The sequence below is a fragment of the Vulpes lagopus genome, chromosome 4, assembly GCF_018345385.1.
Source record: "Vulpes lagopus strain Blue_001 chromosome 4, ASM1834538v1, whole genome shotgun sequence".
Classification (NCBI taxonomy): Eukaryota; Metazoa; Chordata; class Mammalia; order Carnivora; family Canidae; genus Vulpes; species Vulpes lagopus.
Window position 1 is genome coordinate 11987429 of NC_054827.1, and position 23742 is coordinate 12011170.

At 39.2% G+C, this 23742-nt stretch overlaps 1 protein-coding gene across 3 annotated transcripts in view; it reads left to right on the plus strand.

Moving 5' to 3' along the window:
* Positions 1-23742, plus strand: part of TENM3 (teneurin transmembrane protein 3) — a 609811-nt gene that overhangs the window by 556675 nt on the left and 29394 nt on the right. For 2 of the 3 annotated variants that reach the window (XM_041753664.1, XM_041753665.1), the window contains 5 exons: positions 1243-1492; positions 2348-2368; positions 10354-10586; positions 11673-11827; positions 12606-13480. In XM_041753664.1, the coding sequence (XP_041609598.1) occupies positions 1243-1492; positions 2348-2368; positions 10354-10586; positions 11673-11827; positions 12606-13480 (1534 nt within the window). The remainder of the gene's footprint in view (positions 1-1242; positions 1493-2347; positions 2369-10353; positions 10587-11672; positions 11828-12605; positions 13481-23742) is intronic. The other variant, XM_041753666.1, reaches the window with a different exon arrangement.

Here is a 23742-nt window from a genome sequence, read left to right on the forward strand (position 1 = left end):
AAAGTCAAAGCAGCAGGTGGTTTATATAGATAATGACACTGAGGAGTGTCATGAAATATGGATGGGACAATCACAGCTGACCATCCAGTGTACCTCAGACCAAATGAAACCATTGATCTGCTCTCAATATAATAATGGCAAATGAATAAAATTAGAATTGCAATTCCTACCTAGTTTCTAACTATGATAACATATAATATTCATTGGGATTTTTTTTCTCAGCCTTTCATTGAAGATCATAATGGAGCAGACTGGCATTTTGTCTTAAAATTATTGGCACTTTCATGCCTTAAGGCATAATTCTCTTTAAATAATTAATTGCCCTTCCATAACAGTTTTGTTATGTTTGGAATTTTGAATAATTGTGTGTGTGTGCATCCTCATGTCAGGTAAGATTATAACCAAGAAAAATGTTCTTTGACAGGATAGTAGGATGTAAGGAGTTTAATATTTATTTTCCAATTTTATTTTCCATAAAGTAGTTTTCACATTTTCAAGATCAGTGATAAACTCGTAAGGGAGAAATTCATATTTGTGGCACACATACTTATGAATTGGATTAATATATTTTAGCCACATTTAGCAATTAGGGAAACTTGTTATCCCCTAAAGAATATGTAGAGCACGGTTCTCAAACTTGGTTGCACATTAGGGTCATCTGGAGACTTTTTTTTTTTTTTTTAAGATTTTATTTATTTGAGAGAGAGAGAGAGAGCACACAAGCAGCGGGGAGGGGCAGAGGGAGAGGGAGAAGTAGACTCCCTGCTGAGCAGGGAGCCAGACAGAGGCTTGATCCAGGGCATCAGGATCAGGACCCGAGCCACCCAAGTGCCCTATCTGGAGAGGGTTTTTTTTTACAAGGCTGTCCCCCAGACCAATTAAGTCAGAATCTTTCAGGATAAGATCCAAGCATTAATATTTTTTTACAGCTCCACCAGTCAATTACAATGTGTAACCAAGTTTGAGAATTACCGATATTGACAACTTGGGCTCTTAATTTTTTGGTTATTCCTTCCCTTACATTCATAACAGACATTTTTGGCATATCCTTTGTATTTTGCCAAATAACATTTTACACCAGGTAAATGAATAGAGTTCTTGTTCTTTCCAAGAGAATTTGAAGTAAGTTTTTCCAGGCTGTATCTACAAAGCACTGAATTTTAGTTAAATCTAGAGCAAACATATTTACTTTTCATCTTTCTACTTTTTAATCACAAGAAAAATGCATTTTATGTCTTCTAGGTATACTGTACAAGGGAAATGGGGAAAACCAGTTCATCTCCCAACAGCCTCCTGTTGTCAGTAGCATCATGGGCAACGGCCGAAGGCGCAGCATCTCATGCCCAAGTTGCAATGGCCAGGCTGATGGTAATAAACTGTTGGCCCCCGTTGCATTAGCTTGCGGGATCGATGGCAGTCTATATGTAGGGGATTTCAACTATGTTCGACGAATATTCCCTTCTGGAAACGTAACGAGTGTTTTAGAACTAAGGTATGTCTTTCTTTAATTGGGGCTTTTTTTTTTTCTTAAGATTTTATTTTTAAGTAATCTCTGAACCCAACATGGGGCTCAAACTTACAACCCCAAGATCAAGAGTTGCATGCTCTACCAACTGAGCCATCCAGGCACTCCCTTAATTTGGGATTTTTACCAAAGCTAAGCATGTCTTTATTAAAAAAGTTCAGTCTTTATGTAACATTTAGTCTAATGTAACATTTTATTTACGTAAGTATAATTTCCCAGCGTTTAAAATTCTCCCTGAAAAGAGATTAGATTCTTGGTTAAAGTTGGGAAAAGCACAACACATATACGCTGTACCATAAACGTATAAAAGAATCTATAGTCAGCCAACATACACAATGTCACTGATTCCAGGGCATTTTCTCTGCTCCAGTAGGCCAGAACTATGATTTTTAAATACCTTTAGTTGTCTTAAAATTGCCTCATGATATAGGTTGTTATTCTTTTATTGCATATTGGTTGAAATTAAGAGATAAAATATTTCCCTACAATATCCAGACATAATAGTAAATGAACTAAGGCTATAACTTTCCATTAGAATATTGGATCTTCAAGTTGGGGTAATCCATTAGCCATAATACCAATAGTTAAAGTAACAAATTGTTGCTTTGCTTTGTTCATTTAAGTGTAATTATTAAAATCATCCTATTCTGTAAATTATTTGATAAGCCTTGGCCTACAAAATTCATTTCCAGTGTTATTTCTGCTAAAGTTGGCAATTTTCCATTCAAATAATTAAAATCTCCATATGCAAGTCATTATATTTTAAAAACTTTTTCTAACTGTGCTCTTTTTTTCCCACCTTTTTTATCTGCTTCCACCAAGAAATAAAGATTTTAGACATAGGTAAGCATTTTGCTGAAAGGTTACTGTATGTTTCCAAATGTCCTTTTTACATTTTGATGTGATTCTCTGACATTGTTTCCTAAGAGCATTTCATCATGAGAGAGGAAACTCTGTATCACAGAACATCTAAGGAATTAAAACTGCTTAAATGAACCATTATTTAAGTAGCATATTGCAAATCATTTTATGCAATATAATGTGAAAAGCTATTTTCAAGTTAGTTAATAAAATAAATTTTGTCACAAAAAATTACTATGATGAACCTGTCCATATAACAAAAAATATTTCTAAACTTGTTACTGGCTCACATAATCTAAGCCATATTGAACAGAACCAAATCTGAAGCAGAGTAGGAGAGTTTAGGACAAATTTAGTTTGACCAATAATCGGGACAGAACCTGGTTTATTGGACCTAAAGCTTATTCAATTTCAAGGATTCTGTTTAAGAAAAAGAATCTAAAAATATTTGCCAAGATCATGTAATCATGTTCCCTGAGACCTGGCTGGTCTTACGAGGAACCCATACAAAGGAACACTAAGGCTTTGTTAACTTCCTGGTAAATTCATCGCTGCTGTAGTTTATAATTTCCCAAGTTGAGAGAGTTACTAGATTTGAGTTTTAAGAAGTCATGTTTGCATGGACAGTATTATGAAGGAAAAGACTTTCTTCAAAGCTAAGGATGAACTACAGTTGAAGCAAATAGGTAGGTTCAGAAGTTTTTCAGATTCTATTTGCTATGTATATTTAGCTAGAGAAGGCATAGTAAAAGCTTGTGTATAGACACTTTTGACTGAAAAACTTTCCCCAGGACAACAAAAAAGGGGGGGAAAAAGCAATATATTTTAAAGTGAAGTTCACCAAAAGTGCAAGACATTGGGCCTGCTAGATCTAGTTTGTCTAGGAAAGTATCTAATGAAATGACATCAGAAAAATTAGTGATAGCGTATGTGAATCCTTGAGATGAATACATCAGTGTTACCCACTGAAACCACGTTGTAGAGATTGACAACTAGGAAATAAGAAACAAAGTTCTACTGGAAGATGAGTAGCTGTTGCATATCAATATGGCCAGGCACGGCCCCATGACCTTTCCCTGAGATCCTCTATTGATCTCGTGCTATCAGCTAATAGCTCACTCACATGCTGAGATTAACACTAAATTTCTCCAGACTGCTGAGCATGCAAAGCTCTGCTATTAGAACCCACAGCAGAATATCAAAATTTTTCTGGCCTTGCCTTCTTGGCAACTATGGAGAAAAGAGGAAAGACAAACAAGTGTGTACACCACCTAAATGTGAAAATGCTGGAGGCAGTACAGAAGGAACTATCAAAGCAGCCACCTTTTAACAAACCAGCCTATTACATGCCAGGCTCAGTGCCAGATATTTTATATACTTTATTGCAGATCCACACAATAGTCCTTTGGGATTACAGATGAGGTCATTGAGGCTCAAGGAAGCCTTGGGGAAGCCTTTTCTTCCCCAAGACACATAACTAAGGAATGGGGAGTGGAGATTTGAACCACTCTAAAAAGTGTGTTCATTGCAGTACACCTCACAGCCAGCTTTTATGTGTCCAAATGGCTGGGTTTCTGTGGAATAATTCTCTGGGTATACAGAAAGCTAGATTCATTTCACAATCATTTGACAAATTACTTAGAGCTATAATCTCTCTCTCTCTCTGGGAAAAAAAAAACTACATTGATTAGAGGTTAGAGATCCATTATTATTAACAATACTTTCTAATATGAGCTCATTATGTACTAACTCATGGTGTCTGGCAGTGATACTCATTGTAATCCCTCTCTCATGATCCTCCTTAACCTTTCTCCTCTGTACTTTATCCTGGCTAAATTTGAGCTCCTGGATTTCCTTTATGCACCATGCATGTAAAATACGCTGTTTGGGCTTTATACTGATATTCATCCTTGTTAAATCAGTGTTGCCTGGTCATTTCTCATATACTAGGCACTTTGACAAGTAGTAATATAAGAAAATCCATGGTCTCGGACCTCACCGTCTCGTTGGGGAAACAAGATATATATGTAACAGACTAAGTAAGCATTCGTTGGCACTTTATTATATCCATGGCTTATACTGTGATAATGACTCTATGGAGGACATGATTACTGGGAGATGGGGATGTGGTAAAGGAAAGTTCTCTGCAAGGTTGATATTTGGCCTAGGTCTACAAATGGAGTCTGCTCAAATGGAACAACAGAAAGTGGGGGAGGGTACATATGGGGAGCAGTCATGAAGAAAGCATGCAGAACAAGTGAAGTTCCTGGAGTTTATGAAAAAACATGAGCAAGACCTGTTCGGAGAGGAATCAGATCTACCTGGATAGAGTAGGGGATCCCTGGGAAATCATGAGAGATAAAGAGAGAAAGTCAGAGTAGAGTCAGATTGATCAGGGCCTGAGTGCTCTAAGGAATTGCTCTTCTGTCCTATAAGACAACAGAGCCAGTGGGCAGCCATTGTGCCCAAAATGATGGCATACTCGGAATGGCCCTTGAGGAAGATGAATCCCGTGTCAGTGTTGAGGATGACTTGAGGATCGGTTAGAAAGCTGTTGCCTGAAGACATGAGATGCTAGGTGCCTATGTGAGTATGTCTAGCAATGAAGGAAATCCACCCATAAAATAAAAAAGGAAGGCAGAGAATGAACATACTGTGTAAGGATGATAAGAAGAGTAAGATGCATCCATATCCAAGGTTTTTGAGACCGTGTCATCAAAACATAACGAAAATAGGAATTCTGTTTGCTCAGTAACTAACTAATCATAACTGACCTCACAAAAGCAAGATACTTCAACTCACTGGAGCTTCTCTATTTGGCTTAAAAAATAAAATTATTTTCAGATGCTGCTTCCTATTTGCGTATGTTACCTTCCTCATCCAAGCTGATAGGAGCCTGTTGGCTTTCTCCTCCTCCCCCCTGTGCTGGCCAGCATACAAGTCATGAAGCATTTAGGAACAGATGATAGGAGGAAAAAGAAATAAAAAAAATGTGTCTAAATACACAAAAATGAACAGTGTAGCCGGTTGTTCATAATTGAATAATATATAGAAATGCATGATCCTGGTCTTTTACTGTGTTCCATATACTATTAATAGTCTCATTAATTGGATTGATGGGGAGAATAAATTAATAAAACTATTCAATCACAAAATAAATATAAAACACATAGTCTTACTATTTTAAAATTCAGAATATACTGTCCTACTGAATTTAATAAGTACTGCCAGGATACTATATCAAATTAGAGTCTCTAGCTATACTCGAAGGAATGGATATAAATACTAATCAATCAACATATTAAATTTTTTACATAAAAGGAAGCTTCTGAAATCCTTAAAATTTAAGATTCTCTTAGCTATGCTAAACATTTTCCCCTATGATGTTTATAGTATTAGTTTGCTAACAAACTCCTTTTGTAGGTAGTAAATTTTAGTTCATCTCTGTTCCAATTCTTTAAAATTCCAAAATAAAGGAACTTAAATTAATTAACTAATACCAGCTAGGAAGCAATAAAGCACATAGGACTAAAAATCAACTTTCTGAATTTTATATTACCAATTAAAAGATCAAAGAAAATTTCAATCACGGGTCCGTGAACTTGAATCAATTAAAGTTTTTAGAGACGAGAATATGAACACTTGATTCAGCACTTCTTATTGACTTAATATTTAAAAATCAAACAGGCACAGAAATACCACATCCCAAAGCCCTGCTTGCAGGTATAAAAAGGTATAAAATACAGAAAAGAGACATTTTATTGTTATACATAAATATTATTTATGCTTTCCTGTTTGGTAGAGGCTATGGCACAATTTCCAATAAAAAGCTGAAAGTGCTAATGATACCTATTCTATAGCTTGTTCTTTGCAAATATTTCTCTAGTCTAAGAAGGTTGAATTAAGACAGAATGAATAAGCGAATATAGTCTGCATTTACCACTGGATCTGTGTCCATGGAGAAGCTAGTTCACTTTGGAATCGTGATAATCTAGGCAGTAAAGGATGAGTTCATCAAGGCGCAATATACTAAAAGTTCCTAACTTGCTTTGATTCTGCTGCCATTAGTCAAAATCTTAATGTTATTTTAAGTCTTTCTGAAATGAAAATCAATTGTACAAGAAGGCCACTGTGTTTCTCCTGGTGAACAGAGACCCCTGCAAACCATGCATTCTGTAAATCCCCACACTCCAGCTACCAACGGCCAGACACACTCAGTCACTGTAGCCTCAAATTTTCCACATGAGATGTATTACTGACTTAAAAACTCACCACCCATTTGTGCCAACACACCAACCTCCCCAGGGCTTTGGCTTTTCAGGAAGTCAGAGTGAAATACTAGCTCACTCTCAGAAAACTCTGCTTACATCAGGTGTCCTTGAATCCCGGACCCATCCCATATATTGTTCAGAGCTTCTCTTTGTCCAGTCAGTCAACTGAAAGTTTCCAAACTCATTTTTTTTTCTTTTAGTTCTTTGGTACTGATCCCTCTTTTCATATAGGAGGGGCTGGGGCAAGAAGCAGCTCTAATTTGCCATGCTAGGCTGCACTGCAGAGAATTTATCCAGTTCTCATTTCCTCACTTTATGCTTCTGTGGGGAATATTTCCAGAGGTAAATTCTCTTCTCCAAGACCGCATACTCCTCCACATTTGTTATTCTGGACAATGGAGTTGTGTGCAAAATTAGAGCCTTCATTTGGCAGACATTTTTAAAACCATTGGCATATGTTGCTTGATTTAGAAATTTCTGTATCTTCAAAGAAGGAGATGCTTCAGGACAGGAAATACCAAATGTGAGCACCACTTTGGACATTCTCTTATTACTATCCCACTGGAATAAAACTGACGTCAATAAAGGCAAAGCTTATGACTTGAATGTCCATTATTTTTGGACTCATGTCCTATAGCTCAAGCAGCTACCTCAAAAATCTGCTGTTTTATTCTCAAAATGAGGCACATCATGAAAGAGCAGGCATAGTTTTTTTTAATATCATTTTCATCAGAGTCCTGGAGTTTTTATTCTCCTTTATTGTAAAGCCATAATTTATATAGTTAGAACTGCTCGGTATTAAAATTCTCCCCTATACACTATTAAAAGAAAAAGGCAAGGTGCAGAGCAGCATAATGGCTTTTGTGCAAAAAATGTGTATATGTCTATAAATAGATACCTCTTTTAGGGTATATGCTTTTTTATCATGGAATATTGGAGAGAAGAAGGGCAAATGAGAATCCTTTCACTTTTCATTTTGTACAGTTCTGTACAGTTTATTAGTGGGTAAATAGATGGGGAGATCATGATTTAAATTTTGGGTTGTTTTTAATCATCTTTGGATTGAAAAATTGAATAAATATCCTTTATTTTTGAAACACTGTCCTAGAAGTTGCTCTTGAAGGATTTTTCTACAAATAGCCTTTTCCACAGGTTTGTGGATTTGTAAAGAGGGTAAAGAAAGGTGAAAGGGATTTGTAAAGAGGGTAAAGAAGGTGAAAGGGATTTCATGATTAAGTCCTCCTATCCCAGGTTTCTGATAAAGGACATCATTTAAATGAATAATTCTGCATATTACCCTCCACTCGAAAAATTACTGAATATTCCCAGACTACCCCAAACAAAGGTCTTTGTCCTTGAGCCAAACCATATGTATCTGAACATCAAGTCCTTTTGCTTTGAGAATTCAGAGGAACGATTGATTATAATACTTCAACACTGAGAAAAAAAGACCCTGGCATGCCCTCCTGGAAATGGTACCTTTCTACCCTTTGAACCTGTAAAAGGAAGAGAGACTTCTTGATGCTATTTTCTTAAAAGTGACCTTGTGGCTCTATAAAGGTATTTTTATGAATACTTAACTCCAACTGAATTTACATTGGATTGCATTATTCATTTACCTTTATCATCATTACTCTAGAAACAATTCAAAGTTGATGTTTAAAAGAGGGTCTGCATTGTTTTAATAGTCTAGGATCTTATAGCGTAACAGCAGGACCAAGGAAACAAATGTGAACCTATCCAAATTTAGATAGTTATTTTTTTCTTAGTAATATTGCAGAAAGCTGGTCATACTTGAGGTCATTAACAATAATTATTTCACTCCTATACTGTAGAAAGTTATAAGGCAAAAGACATATCGTGGTGTCAGAGCGGGCAGAACAAAAGCAAATATTAAGAAAAGCTAATGCTTATTGAGTATGTGTTACGTACTAGGCAGGTTCTAAGCATTTTACCTGTGTTAGCTCATGTCACTCTGTCAGCATCCTATGAAATGTTTATTTTATTATTATTATTATTATTATTATTATCATCATCATCATCATCATCATCACCTTTACAGATAAGGAATCTGAAACACAGAGTTAAGTAAATTGCTGAAGTTCATACATTAGTGAGTGATGAAGCTAGGATTCAGACCCCAGCAATCTGGTCCAGAGATCATGCTCATAGATACACAACTGACAAGAAAATGAACTGTGTGTGTGTATGTGTGTGTGTGTGTGTGTGTTATCATAACCAGCCATATGACTAGTTATAATTAATGTATAATTGAGGAGATAGGAAAGACTAGAGAAGTCTTTCCAGTATCATGTCTTTCAAAATAGACCCAATTTGGATGAGTTGCAAACTTGTCACCAGCTGTATACCTGAAAACCCACTCTGTCAATGTCAGGCTGTTTGTAAGGGGAAAAAGAAATCTCTTAAAATTGCCCTGAAGGTTATATTGATATGTAGCTTTTCACTTCATCACAAAGTAATCAACTACCACATTAAGGAACACAAATGTCTGTCACATTTAAAATTTCAGGCATCAACTTAGGAAGGTGATATTGTAGCACTTAACATGGCAAGTTGACCACTTGGTATAACCCCGTAGTGCTAAAATGAGAATGAGTTAGTAAAACCAAGTTTATCATCAAGATAATGTGGAATCTGATAGATTCTTATCTGTTGACATCTTTTTGGGCACACCAAATTGTTTAAACTCTTTTTAGAATTTTTTTTTCCAGAAGGCAATATTTGCGCAATGTACAAAATTACAGCAATCCTAAGAATGTGGTGTGGAGTGTTTATAAGGAGATTAATTTTCTAATTCCAACTAAGTGTCATAATCTGTCCATTCCTTGATGTCAAGTCTTACCACTTTTTACAGTGGGGCATAAAACATTTCACATTTGCATTACTTTGTATGCATAAAATTGAGGCACTATGTTCTGTGAACAAATGCTTGCATCTCACCAAATTCATAGACAGGTCTCAGAGCAGCTTAATTTACAACTTTAAAAGTAAAATGATGGATTTGCCATTCTGCCTCACTGCATTAGGCCACCAACTGAGACTGCCTCCTACACATGAGTGACCTCATTCCAATGTTTAACCCCATAGCTCGGGACAAACATCATAACTGCCTCAGAGCGCCTTTCTGGATGATGATAGAGCAACCAGGACACGATGCTACATTTTTGTCAGGGACAGGTGTTCACGTGATTGGGATTTGTAGCAAACAAACAGGAGGATTCCCTCTGATGAGGCGTGAGTGAAACCAGTAGTATATTATACTTCGCTGGAGTTTGACAGAGACACCCTTCCCACGGAATAAACTTTATGTGTGTCACTCAAGGGCAATTTATTAATGGCTTTTCATCAAACCAAAAGGATTTAGAGAACTTGCTGCTCTCGTTGTTTTTGGCTAAAAGCATACTGCCTTCTAAAGGGAATAATTTTCAAGATGACTGTTTTAATAAATTTAATAAATTAAAAGCTCTGCAACGAGCAAGTGAGGAAAACAGCCCTGTCAGAGCTCAGTTATTCTTTGAAGTCGTTATTAAATATGCTGTTCATTTTCCAGTCTTTAATAATGGATTTCAGTTTATAATCAGTTTTCTCATGATCGGTTTTGTTTTGCTTTTAATTCTCCCCTGTGTATTAGGAATAACTGTCTTGTGATGTTTATGTATGATCCTTTTTTTACAGCAGCAACCCAGCTCATAGATACTACCTTGCAACCGATCCAGTTACGGGAGATTTGTATGTTTCTGACACTAACACCCGCAGAATTTATCGCCCCAAGTCCCTTACGGGTACAAAAGATTTAACTAAAAATGCTGAAGTGGTCGCAGGGACCGGGGAGCAGTGCCTTCCGTTTGATGAAGCCAGATGTGGGGATGGAGGGAAGGCTGTAGAAGCAACGCTCATGAGTCCCAAAGGTACTACCATTTATCAATTTGGGGATTTCTTTTTATTAAAAACAAAAAAAAAAGATAGAAAACCCAGTTAGTGCCTGACTCTGTTTAATGCTGAGTCTAACATTTTACCCTCAACTGTGTTCTAGAAAGCTGTTTCACATCTAGTGTTTTTTCAAAGCCATTTAGCGTAAAACTGCTAGAATCCTAAGTTGATTTTACAGTAAATATGAGGCTCTTGGCATTTGTTATCATACCATTTTTTTCAACTTTTCAAAGAATAAAGCAACTAGTCCATAGTATTCAGGTCACATCCTGTTAAACTTCAAGAAGTGTCCAGATTCTTTCATTGTCCTGGAATCTCTTTGTCATGAATGAGTCCCAGGCCTCTTTAAAAACCATCACTAAGCAACGCTATTAGTCCTCACTCAGTTTGGAGCTATTAAACTTTTGTTTCTATGCCATGGGAAAAAATGCTTGCTGTGAGGAATTTCTAGAGGTAACAAGGGCTAAAATTCTATGTGATAAAGGTTTCTAGCTTTTAAACCAGTTGGGACTGACTCCTTGCTCATGTATTATGCTATTCATTACAGTGTTTTTTGGTTTGGGTTTTTTTTTTTTTTTTCATTATAGCTAGCAACTGTTATGTGAACAAGGACTGGAAAAAAGCATTTGTTGTACTGAATTATTCATAATAGCAAATTTCATTGTAACAAGGTCAACAAAACACTAACCTTGGCTTAGATCTGTTTTTGTTAGAATATAGTTAACTCTAAGTTCAGAGTAAGAGAATTGGACCTATTTCTATAATTGAGAGGTGACAACATTATACAGAAGTTATAATTTTATATTTAAAATGCAGTCACCACCTATTTGATTCGTACACTAAGTGGAGATTCTTACAAATTTTGACTATTTCTTGATTACATTTTACATTGATTTGTGTTTTAAATGCCTCTGTTGGGTTTGTCCTAACGTATTTGCAATCTGCAATCCTACCTGCTACCGGTCACCCATGTTATCCTTGGAGTTTGAGTGTTGAATTTAATGATGGGCCTGTGAATGTGAATCACATTGAAAAATTGGTCACACTTATTTCTCTCTGAAAAGGGATGGCGATTGATAAGAACGGATTGATCTACTTTGTTGATGGAACCATGATCAGAAAAGTTGATCAAAATGGGATCATATCAACTCTCCTGGGCTCTAACGATCTGACTTCAGCCAGACCTTTAACCTGTGACACCAGCATGCACATCAGCCAGGTAGTTTAAAATATTAAGCTGCTTGTTTGTTTTTCTTCTAAGTATCCTGGTTTCCTAGGTCAGTAGTCCATGATGGCCCCATATTAAACTGGATATATCATGTGTGGCGTTCATGGTAATAAAGCCGTTCCATTTAAATGTATTTCAGGAGCTGATAAAAAGTTATTTTCTTTTATCGTTCTGCATTTGATGAATTCAATGAGATTACAGAACAATTAGCACTTAAGAAACGCTAAAGCATCCGTAATAAAATACCAGTAAAGTAGCATGCAGATATTCCAAAAAGAACAAAACAGCTTAAATCTCTAATCTTTTGATCACACGAGCTTTTTAAGTAGTAGAGAGCCCACTATGATTAGTCCCTAGGGACTTATATTTAGAATTAGGACCTTTACTGTTGGCTTGATTGAAAACACAATAGAACACTAATGTATTCGTAACCTAGAAAGCCTCAGTGTTTGGTGGTTATTACTGCTATAGGAACATATGTGTTCCTATCTCATTGATACCTTTTAACTCCCTGCTTAGAGATTCGTTTGCTATTTGGCTATAACTTCCAAATCTTTCAGGGAGCTGCGTTTTTAACTAAAATGCTATTTCCTACATTTGTCTCCCCTCGAAATTTTTAAGTTGATTTTACAGTAGCTCGTCCAGGAAACAATTTTAAAACAGTTGATCAAATTAAGGGTAATTTCCTCGAATGGTCTAATTTACTCTTCTGGCAGATTAACTACAGCACAGTCACTGACTAACCAGACCCTTTCTTTCTATTATGAAGGTACGTCTGGAATGGCCCACTGACCTAGCCATTAACCCTATGGATAACTCCATTTACGTCCTGGATAATAACGTGGTCCTGCAGATCACTGAAAATCGTCAAGTGCGCATTGCTGCTGGGCGGCCCATGCACTGCCAGGTTCCGGGGGTGGAATATTCCGTGGGGAAGCATGCAGTTCAGACAACACTGGAATCTGCCACTGCCATCGCGGTGTCATACAGCGGGGTCCTGTATATCACTGAAACCGACGAAAAGAAAATCAACCGAATAAGGCAGGTCACCACAGATGGGGAGATCTCCCTGGTGGCGGGAATCCCTTCAGAGTGTGACTGCAAAAATGATGCCAACTGTGACTGTTACCAGAGCGGAGATGGCTATGCCAAAGATGCCAAGCTCAGCGCACCTTCCTCCCTGGCCGCCTCCCCCGATGGCACCCTGTACATCGCAGACCTGGGCAATATACGGATCCGGGCTGTCTCAAAGAACAAGCCTTTCCTTAACTCTATGAACTTTTATGAAGTTGCCTCTCCAACTGACCAGGAACTCTATATCTTTGACATCAATGGCACTCACCAATATACTGTAAGTTTAGTCACTGGTGATTACCTGTACAATTTTAGCTACAGCAATGATAACGATATTACCGCGGTGACAGACAGCAATGGCAATACCCTTAGAATTAGACGGGACCCGAATCGGATGCCAGTTCGAGTGGTGTCTCCAGATAACCAAGTGATATGGTTGACGATAGGAACGAATGGATGTTTGAAAAGCATGACCGCTCAAGGACTAGAATTAGTTTTGTTTACTTACCATGGCAATAGCGGCCTTTTAGCAACTAAAAGCGATGAAACTGGATGGACAACGTTTTTTGAGTAAGTATATCCAAATTCCGCTTTGATTATAAAATGCTGTGATATAGTAATGCAGTCTAAAAATAATGATATAATCTTAAGGGCAGGTGGGATCCAGTTTGAGGGAACCGGGAGCTTCTGTCTCTCTGAAAAAGAAGAAAAAACTAGACCAAAGAAAAAAAAAGGGATCCAGGCAATGAGAAATTCTGAAGCTTACATGTCATTGGCATCACGGTCAGTCTACTTCTGCTTAAGGGTTGACATTGTGCTCCATACAGATCTAATGTATTAACAGCAAACCTTTGGAGAAGTGGACTACAGCTTTGGTTTTAGGCATAAACCCTCTGGGTTTACATTAGCCCACGTGATAAAGCTGCCACTACAGAGGAACTTTAAAAACATTCACAATGAAGTTAGCTATTTACATTAATGCTACAAATGTTCTTCTTATCAGAGAGAAGGCCTTAACTTCTTACAATCAGTTTGTGGAGAATCTAAACTATACTTAAAAGGACCTTTCCACTAAATGCAAATCAGCAAGTGCTGGGTTGCTGTGGAAGCGTATGAAAAAGGATGAGGCTCATCCTGCCAGGATATTCTTCTACTAAATATGTGAGTGGTGGCCCAGGCAGTGTGTTATTTGAACAGTCACATTTTGCGAGGTCAATCAGAATGAAATGAGAATCAGCCATTGTATATTTTATGGGATATGTACTTTGCAGTGAACGCATATGTAAAATCATTTTCGATTACTGTTCACTTCACTAACATCTCACAAACCATAAGGGGAAATTAGATGTACAGAGATGGCATGTTGACAAATGCAAAATAGTCCTTGAAATGAATATTGAGTTCCTTAGTGTGATTTTTACAATGATGTGCTGGAGCAAAAGTGTTTTCTGTAGAGTACACCTCTAAAATTATAATAAAAGTCAGTAGAAAAAATGATCCAATATACAAATATTTTCTGTATAACTTTTCTGGAATGGATCTTATACATGAAGCTGAGTTCTCCTGTAGCTTGAATTGCTTTTCTTTTTTGACAGATTCCCTTTTAATAAAATGAATGTTACCCAGCAGCATGATTTTGTCAGAGGAACAAACCTTTTCAATTGAATTACATTAAAATTCTGTTCTTAGCATTCCTTTTGCTCATTTTAGGATCGCAATAGGAAAGGAATAAATTGGAAGTTAATGGAAAGCACTTCCTTTGCACCATTTTCAAAGTGATAGCAGGCTATATTGCCAAAGAGGCAAAAAAAAGAGTCCAGGAAAAGTGCTACAATCAGATGAGACTGGGCAGGAGAGCTGCTCTGATTTTAAGACCTTCAGGAAATGATGGTGGCATTGGTAGGGTTTCAGTTTAGTTAAAAGCAGGGAGGAAAAAAAATAGAGAAATAAGTTTTTAGTACAGTCTAGGACTCAAGCTCTGCTCTGTCAGCCTCTTTGAAATGTGTCCTTATTTGTTCGCAGGAAATGACACCTGCATAGAGGTTCATTGTGTGGGTGACTACTGACACATGAACTTCTTGCAGCAGTTACAGTGGTTGACTTAATGACCTACAAATGAATTTTAATCCAGTTTGGAAGATTAGACAAAGGGATATACTCCATTGGTAGGGTTGATGTGGGCTAATATAAACAAATTTAGGATTTTTACCTTTTTTAAAAAGTATGGTGCACAATGAAGACATATTTCTCTGGTAACAGATATTCTCCAAGAACCCCAGACTTAGTTAAGAGACAGCACAGCAGCAATAGTAGAGGTTGAGCTGGCAAGCCAATCTCATGACTATGAGGGGCAAGCATTGTTTTAAAGAATAATTTTGTTACAAATAAGTCTGTAATGAACTTAAATACATCACAATCATATCTTGACAAATACAAATTCATTACACATCATATTTAAAATACAACTATTAAGTTATATCTAAATAAGCTAAGGAAAGGCAACTATTACCAAAAGCATTACTAAAATATTTTACCAAATATAAGCCTCATAATCGTGTATATTGAGACATATGAATATTTATTTATTTATTTACATAGATAAGTAAGTATATATCACATAATATATACATGTAAATATATATTTATATCTGTAAATATGCACACACATATTTTGGTTATAATTTAAGAATATACTGATTTAATAAACCAGTGCTTAAAAATCATTTTGCTAATAAAATGAACAGAAATATTGCTTTTTAAAAACCATGGCTTTATCACTTTTTCTCTAGATGTGTGCAGCAAAAGACAAGACTAAAAAAATGTCTAAGAAACATTTATGCATTTTGCTAGACAGTGTATTACAGTATGAGACAGAACAGAAATAGGGCACTTAGCCCAAGTAACTCAGAATCATCATGTCAGAATAACAAGTGATCTCTTTTTACTTTTTTTTTTTTTTTCTGTACGTTTTTATACTTTGGCTGTGAAAGAGCAAGGGCCCACCTCTTCTATGTGAGCTCTAGAAACTTTAAAACACATTCAAAAGTAAGTGCACAAAAGGAAGGGGAATGCTGCTTTCAGACACCGTCTCCAGTAGCCCTCTCTGTTGAGACAGAGCAGCGCATTTTGTGTACGTAACTTTGCAGGTATTGCTGGGCAGACTTCACACCAAGCTCTAGTCATCAGCGTCTCGACAAGAGTTTCTGCTTACTACCTCCTGGCTTGGACATGTAACTGGGAGAAGGTGCTCAGGGGCAGCAGGGGAGCTAGGTGCCCCCCACCAGGCTTCCTTGGTGTTCACTGACATTGTTGGTGAGCTAGAGTGCTCCTGCAACACTGGGAATATCTATCACATTCCCCTTTATATCTGTAGAGCACTGTGTGTCAAATTTAGACCTTAAAAGGATATTTGGTGATTTCATAAAGGAGGGATACAGGAGCTTTGAGACAGAGCTCTACGAAAACCACAGGGAGATTGTGAGGCGGGAAGGGGGATCAACATTCCCAACTGAAAAACACCTGTTTTCTATGACTTTCATGACACCAGTCCCTAGAGCTGATGCAGGCCTTAAAATTATCCTTCTGCACAAATATCTCACAAAGAGAAATTAAACTTCTCGGCCCAGATTCCCAATTGTACATGTCCAGCTTTCTCCCTAGCCTGGTGTCTTAAAAGCCTGGAGATTAGCAGCTTTATAGGATAGGAATAGATGGCACAAGACCCAAAATCAGTAAATATGCCTACTGATAAAAGTATAGTTGCTATAGCTTCTACCAAAGAAATTTTAAAAGAGAATTAACTCAATTACTTACCTTATATGTTTTTTCTCAGTACAAACTGAGAAAGCATTTTATAAAATGCAAACCAATTATCTTTGTGTCCCCCGCAAGTCCTGGAATGTTGCAGTGCATACGGAACTCTTCCAATAACGGTTTGCTGGTTAAAGGAATAGAGAGAGAAACCAAAGATATGGGGGCACCTGGGTAGCTCAGTGGTTGAGTCTGAGGTCATGATCCTGGGGTCCTGGGATCGAGTCCTGCATCAGGCTCCCCACGGGGAGCCTAACTTCTTCTCCCTTTGCCTGTGTGTCTCCACCTCTCTCTGTGTCTCTCATAAATAAATGAATAAATAAAACCTTCAAAAAAAAAAAAAAAGAAACCAAAGATGTAGACAAGAGAAAATGTATTTATATAGAAGAACCTGATAGAACCCATAGCTGACTCTTGCCCAGGCTCCATGGAAAGCACCATATAAATTTTGCTCCCTCCCTTTCTGAAGTAGTTTGGACTTCTCTGTACAAATAGTTGATACTGAAAATCTTAGCAATTTTCATTCTTTGTTGTCAATACTTTTAGCTATATTTACCCAGTATTACATGTTTATTCAGTTTCTTTTGCTTTACAAAATCAGGACTTCCTCGATTGGTCTATTAGTAAAATAATTAAGGAAAAAACGACTTCATACTGTTAGCACTCTCTTCTGAAATATTGGTCTTAGAAATTAGCTTGGAGTAGAGACAGAAAACATGTCCCAAGCAGGTGTAGTTGAAGTATTTTGTTGTACCTGCAATCAGAAAGGAGGATTCTGGGAAGAGAAACACCAGTTCCCAAATTGAGATTCTTATCAGTGACCAATAAAATAGGAGAATTTTTTAGAGTGTACAGATAGTTTCCAAGGTGCAAGAACCTTCATTTCAAAAACTAGAGATAGCGTTGTCTCCTTAGCAGCAGTTTCTCTCCTTGTTACTTGTAATGATGACGTCCTTATTGTGACTCGTTAGGCAAGTGGCCAATATCCTTAGACGTGCTACTGGATGAGATGATAGGAAGAGTGCAGAAGGCAGCAGAGGGTTTGTAATTCAGCTTTGAAATCTTGGAGGCAGACTTATAAGTTTCATGAACCGAATAACTTATGTTTTACTGATTGAATAAGCCATCTCGTCCAAGACCTCCTCTTCCATTGACTTGCCAGGCGGTACAGAGGATGTCCAACTAGCTAATGGGGCTCCCTTGTGTGAGGACACTGTGATAAACCTCGTTACTCCCTTCCCTCAGTATTAGGGACTGTTTCATGCTGGTCTTCATACCATTTAAAATATCAATTATCACATGTTACGATTCCTTAGCTAGAATAATCCAGGGTGGTCAAAAAGATCTCACCTGCTAAAAATGTATTTATTTAAAAAAGGTGAAACCCAAAGTGAAACCACAATTCTCACACTTGACTGCACACAGAAGCAAATCCAGTGTATTGAATGGGGCAATAGAATAAATTATTTAATAGTAAATGGCATTTCACAATTCTCTGCTCGCTCACCCCTGTAAAAGAACTGTTTGGGCATATCTTTCTGATGCTCTTCTGTCTGGTTAAAGAAGACAACTTTTTTTTTTTTTAAATGCTATGTGTTCTGATAAAGACACACCACCAGGTTGGTGGCAGTTTTTCTATCTTGGGACTTTGGGTATTTAGAGCTTTGTATTTGTGGAGCTGACTCTGTGATCTTTCATGAACTATATTCAGATTTATAGAGTAAATAAACGAGTTTCAGCTTTTATGCATTTATGTAGGTATAGATGGGTCTCTAGCTTCTCATTCGGGTGCTTTATTGTCCCTCATTCAAGCTTAGCAATTTCAGAATGAGCTTCTGAACCATTTCTTTATAATGAACTTAACTCTGTGCCCATGGCAAACCTATGACTCCCAGTGACATCGGCTCTGATGCTCTGGGAAGGTATCAAAGAGGGATCTCAGAGGAGGAAAGACAGGCAGGGTAAAGAGGGCCTGGGACTACAAACTCAAACTAGTCCACAGAAAGCAAAGGTAATTTGGAAAACTCAATGACAGTTACTCCAAATTAGAAAAGATGTGTCCATGCCCGTTGACACTGCATCATGTCTAAATAGCCTGACATCTGTGCCGTGTTGTGTTCTCCTCGTGTGTGTTTTATGCAGTAGCCTGTGATGTTAGAAAAACTCTAGAGGCATCTTCCACAGGACAAAACTAAGGGAATAGCCTTTCGCTTGATAGGCAGCTGACATCCAAGCCTGAATGCTCAAACCCTGAAACTATGTTTCAGCCCTATTTCTGCCCAAAAAAGGCATCAAAAACAAAGCCCATTTTATAAATACGTATCTAAAGATAGTACTAGGCCCCCATCCATTTTTCCCTTTTTTCTTTTTCTTTCTTTTCTTTTCTAAGTTTTTGTTTTAATTCCAGTTAGCATACAGTATGATATTAGTTTCAGGTGAACAATAGAGTGATTCAACACTTCCATATGACACCCGGCACTCCAGTGCCCTCCTGAATCCCCATCACCTATCTCCCCATCCCCCCACCTCTTCTTTGGGGACCCTCCATGCGTTCTCTGCTTACTGTCTTCATGGAAGAAAACATTTGAGACATTAAGAATGATTTTTAAGAAATCAGATCACTTAAAATCATGGAGAAACACTGTAGAGTTGATTTCTGGTTTTGCTATTTTGTTTAATAGTTTAATAATTTTGCTTTGAATTTTTAACCAGAATGTGTATTCCCAGGGACATCAGTTAAAAAGAAAGTGCAGGCAAATGAATAAAGTGGCTGCTGTACATTTCAAACATTAACCTGAGCTCTACTAAGGCAATGCTTTTATTAATACTCGATTTAATCCAATTTTTTTCTGCAGTCTAGTTTTAAGACATAGTTCTGCCCAAGTTTAAAAGCAGAAAGGGAAATATGGTATTTGTATGTTATTCCTAGTACTGGAAAAAATCCCAGGAAAAATAAAAACAGATCAGATTTTCTCAGTTTATCTCAATATAATCCGTAATATAAAATTTCTCATATTTTCTCAGTATAATTGCAGTGTTTCAATAGTTGCAAGGCTACATTGACCCCTTCGGTGTGTTCCATTTAGCAAATTAATGTTCTGGATGTGCTAAATTGCTCCATAATGGTTCAATGCAGCTTCCAAAAGTGTTGAATTCCCTCTTTAAACTAATTATGTAACTGTCTAAATCTGATAGCCTCTTGTGTGTGTATATCCACAGCTTCCCTTTTACACAGTGATGATCCAATGATTTATGCTAAGACTGAGTTATATACACCAACCATTTTAGAGGATCGTTTGATGACAGCACAAGAAGTTGCACGTTGATTACCAGTGAAAGGGAACTTCTTGTTTTTTAACAGTCACAGAACTGAAGATCCACAGTTGGGTATTTTCCAGAGACTAACCAGTATCTCTGGCTCATCTGTGACAGCTTCGGCAGCCCTCACTCCTGGCTACCCTATTTCTCAGCATCCCAGAGAAAGCCCCTTGCCTGTATGCCAGGGTCCTGGCCTCAAATCACCCCAGTTCCTCACCTAGCATCCCTCCTCTCCAACATACACACTTACACACCTCAAAACACATTTCCTAGACCTTGGTTCATTCCAAAGTTTGGTAAATCTGCAGTTCATTAAGTGAGAACCCTCCCCCCCCCCAAAAAAAAATAAATCTTCTGACAAGATGTTAATGTAAAGAAATACCACATTGTATCCCTGGCTAAAAGCTAGGTTTTGTTCCGTTTAAATGTATTTTAAGAATTTAAGTCTTATACAAACTAAGATGTTCCCATCTTTGGGCCTTGTAATGAAAAGCGGTAGATATAAAGCAAAAGCTGCAAAAACGTGTAGTTTATCTAAAGGCATAGTTAATGAACCTTTAAGTACTTAGTGAGTATAAGGCAAGCATCAGCTAGAAGAAAGACTTCATTCTATTTTTTTAAAGATTTTATTTATTTATTCATGAGAGAGGCAGAGACCTAGGCAGAGAGAGAGGTAGGCTCCCCACAGGGAGCCCCATGTAGGACTTGACCCCAGGACCCCGGGATCGCTCCCTGAGCCAAAGGCAGATGCTCAACCACTGAGCCACCCAGGCATCCCAAGACTTCATTCTATTTCCAGCTCTAGGAATAGGGAAAAAGGAACCACGTTCTAGTAAAGGCAAGCAAAGGCTGCCCTGAGGGATTGGAAGAAAGTTCTTTACTCACAGATGAGGTTTTTAAAATGGATCATTAGAGTCAAAGTAACAAAAGAAAAATTGCAAGAGTGTTCTAAGGCCCAAGAACAAAATGACTGAGAATCCAAAAGCATCACACAAGCCCTGCGTGAACCAGGACATAGCCAGGATGGCGGAGTTGTAGACCCTTAAGACCAGGAGGAATGAGTTTATATACAGTGGTTATTTGTCATTTAGAGCGAGGGAGAAAGGTAACACCTTGCAGCTCACCTCCGTGCACATACCTGTATGTGCATATGCAATTCAAGATTATCTCACTTATGGCTTATTAATTTAATGAAGAGTTCTGCTCTTTTTTTTTTTTTTTTAAATATATTTTTTAAATTTTTATTTATTTATGATAGTCACACACAGAGAGAGAGAGAGAGAGAGAGGCAGAGACACAGGCAGAGGGAGAAGCAGGCTCCATGCACCGGGAGCCGGACGTGGAACTCGATCCCGGGTCTCCAGGATCTCGCCCCGGGCCAAAGGCAGGCGCTAAACCGCTGCACCACCCAGGGATCCCAAGTTCTGCTCTTTTATCTTGATTTGTGAAGTGTACTCCATCCTCCTCAACACGGAGGGGGGGCCCACAGGCATGGTTAGTCAGTCCCACTTGGGACTGGTCCAGGCAACACCAGCCCCAAGGGAGGCGCTTTTTTCCCCAAAGTGGCTGTGGCACCTAAAAGAAAGTGAAAGTCTTTAAAGAAAATGAAAGTCTTCCCATGTGATATTGCAAAGGCATGCTGATTAGCAAATTATTAATTCATTTCAAACCTCCTAGGCATCAGTAAGCTGGGAATTTTGTGCTTGCCCTTTGGACGTCAAGCACTTCCCATTTTCCCAGTGACTCCCTGGCGTTCCTTTACTCACCCGCTCGCTGTTCGTTCAAGGAGGATGGGTCGTGTGCCAGGTGCTCGTGCTCGATGCCGGAGTGCAGAGTGGACGGGCACGTTGGCAGGGAGCTCAGGGCCCTCTGAGCGGGACAGAGACGCCGGGGATGGGGAGGATGATGAGTGAGCGCAGAGATAGAGGCCCCGACACGCTGTGAGAATAGGGACGAGGACCATCTCCGTGAGGCCAGAAACCCTTCCCAGGGCGGGTAATTTTGAAGCTTAGTCTTAAGGATTATGAATGAAGGCTAGCAAGACTCTTCTTGCTCAGTTGCTCACTTGCACACTTCTAGAGTGTTCTAGGCCAGAGAAAGCATGCACTCGGGAGACAGGAGGGCAGCTTTTGGAGAGAACATACGGCCCGAGCATAGCACATGTGTGGGGAAGGAGGAGGAGGGGACCGAGGGAGGTGGCAGCCGTGATCCAGCAGGGCTTGTGTTTACCGGTGTGGTGGGCTCCCATCCTGGACAGACAGGGCTTCGCAAAGGACTTCAGCCGGGAAGCAGTGTGGTCAGTGTGGTGACAACGCGAGGATGGCTTTATGGAGGAAAGGAGAGGCTGAAAACGGGAGGGTGGGCAGCAGGAGACAGCAGATGGGGTTCAGAGAGGAAGGCCTGAACTCGGCTGGGCACTGAAGGCCCAGGAGAGGAGGCAGGCCCACCAGTAGAAAAGGAACTGGGGCCCCTGGGTGGCTCCAGGGTTGAGCATCTGCCTTGGGCTCAGGGGGTGATCCCGGGGTCCCAGGATCGAGTCTCGCATCGGGTCCCTGCATGGAGCCTGCTTCTCTTTCTGCCTGTGTCTCTGCCTTTCTCTCTGTGTATCTCTCATGAGTGAATAAATAAAATCTTTTTTAAAAAAATGGAAATCACACAGGAAAGGAAGGTAGAAGGTGTAGTTAGGAGGGAGTGAAATATGGATTTACAGGCTGGATTTTCTGCAGCTTGAGAATAAAGACGGTGCCTGTTTAGTACTTTGGGGTCCACTTTCTGCTTCTGGATCCTCTTCCCCTGGCTCTTGGGAAGCCTCCAACCTGAGCGCTCTCCCCTTTCCCAGCCCCGTTTGCTCCTTAACCACCCCGGTGTGACCGTCCCTGACCTCCCCTTGCTCCTCGCACTGTGTGATACTCCTTTTCCCTCAAAGCTTGTGAATAGACAATTTAGTCTAAATGCTGTCCCATCTCAGGTTCTGGATCCATCCACCACTACTGTTGCTCTTCCTCCCAAGTCTTTTCATGTTCGCCTCAGTGTCCCAAATGGTTGGCAGTTCACGGGTCCCTTGATGCTGCTGTGTCTCCACGGTCTCCCTGTCGCCATGCAAGGCATCACCCTCTCCCGGGGGGGGCTGGGGTCTGGATGGGGCAAAACAAGGGCCAAAACACAAAGAGGAGGACAAAAGAGAGGCGTGGGTCTGACCTCCGAGCACTTCCCAGCCCCGTGAGCAGATCCAGGAGGATGAGGGCACATCTTTGACACCCAGCTCCCGCTTGACATCAGCTCCCTAGCAAGCCGAGACCTGCCCAAGCCCTGGTCTCTAAACAGATGAGTCCCGCACATATCAGCCTTCTTCAGTCAATAAACAGTTGTTTGGTTTTTAAGAAAAGTGACTTAAATATGATTCTTCTCTTAACAATGGCTAATCCAGAATCCTTCAAACCCAAAGGGAGCTAATTCTGGGATGTCCTGACTTTGGACGCCTTTGTCTCTTGGATGAACTTCAAAGCTGGGCGGTGCCTCCTGTCACTACTCCGTCATGTGGTCATCATAACTGTGTGCGGAAGAGGCACTGGGTCCCTTGCTTCAGTGTGATCTCTGAAAAATAGGTCCTGTGGGTTCAGCGTTCAGAGAGAGGGCTGATCCAGAGAGGTGAGGAAGGAAAGGTCCGCCGGTTCCCTGCTTCTCTGAACCTGTCTCCTGAGGTA